Here is a 681-nt window from a genome sequence, read left to right on the forward strand (position 1 = left end):
AGAGAGAGAGAGAGAGAGAGAGAGAGAGAGAGAGAGAGAGAGATCTTACCTCTGGATGTCAGAGATGAGCCACCAGGCCCAAGACCAGCCTCCCACAATATACGTCTTCTGATCTGAGCCACAGCAACCACCTTAGCAACACAGATGACATGGACATCACACGGTTAGACTCAACACAGAACTAAATTGTAGCAGCATAACAGTCGCAAAAAAGTGACCAGACAAAATGCAACGGGACAGAAATGTAATATAGATTGTTAAGAACTTAAAGTGATTTATGTCAATGCTGTGTTCGCAATGTGTTTACGCTGCTGGCTAGTGGCCAAAAAACTCAGTTATTGCACCTTAACTGACTTTTGTGGAAAGTGATAATCTGTGTGTAATTTATTTAAACACATTCACACATGATTCAAGACTTTATTGCAATATTAGAAATTCGGTGCGGTGTGCTTATATAAAACTAAGTATACATAGCAGGACCGTCTCACACACACACGCACGCAACACTATCAGTGCAGTCAAGAGGTGTCAGAGCACTGTGTCAGTGAGGTGCTGTTGTAGTGTTTAAAGGTCTCATGGCATGAATTTTTTTTTAACATTAATATGAGATACCCCAGCCTGCCTATGGCTCCCCAGTGGCTAGAATGGTGATAGGTGTAAACCGAGCCCTGGGTGTCCTGC

At 43.0% G+C, this 681-nt stretch overlaps 1 protein-coding gene across 2 annotated transcripts in view; it reads right to left on the reverse strand.

Moving 5' to 3' along the window:
* LOC116700524 (flotillin-2a) overlaps positions 1 to 681 on the reverse strand; it is an 18,707-nt gene that overhangs the window by 14,526 nt on the left and 3,500 nt on the right. For both annotated transcript variants that reach the window (XM_032533810.1, XM_032533811.1), the window contains exon 2: positions 50 to 131. In XM_032533810.1, coding sequence (XP_032389701.1) covers positions 50 to 131 — 82 coding nt within the window. The remainder of the gene's footprint in view (positions 1 to 49; positions 132 to 681) is intronic.

Source organism: Etheostoma spectabile, chromosome 13 (genome assembly GCF_008692095.1).
Source record: "Etheostoma spectabile isolate EspeVRDwgs_2016 chromosome 13, UIUC_Espe_1.0, whole genome shotgun sequence".
Classification (NCBI taxonomy): Eukaryota; Metazoa; Chordata; class Actinopteri; order Perciformes; family Percidae; genus Etheostoma; species Etheostoma spectabile.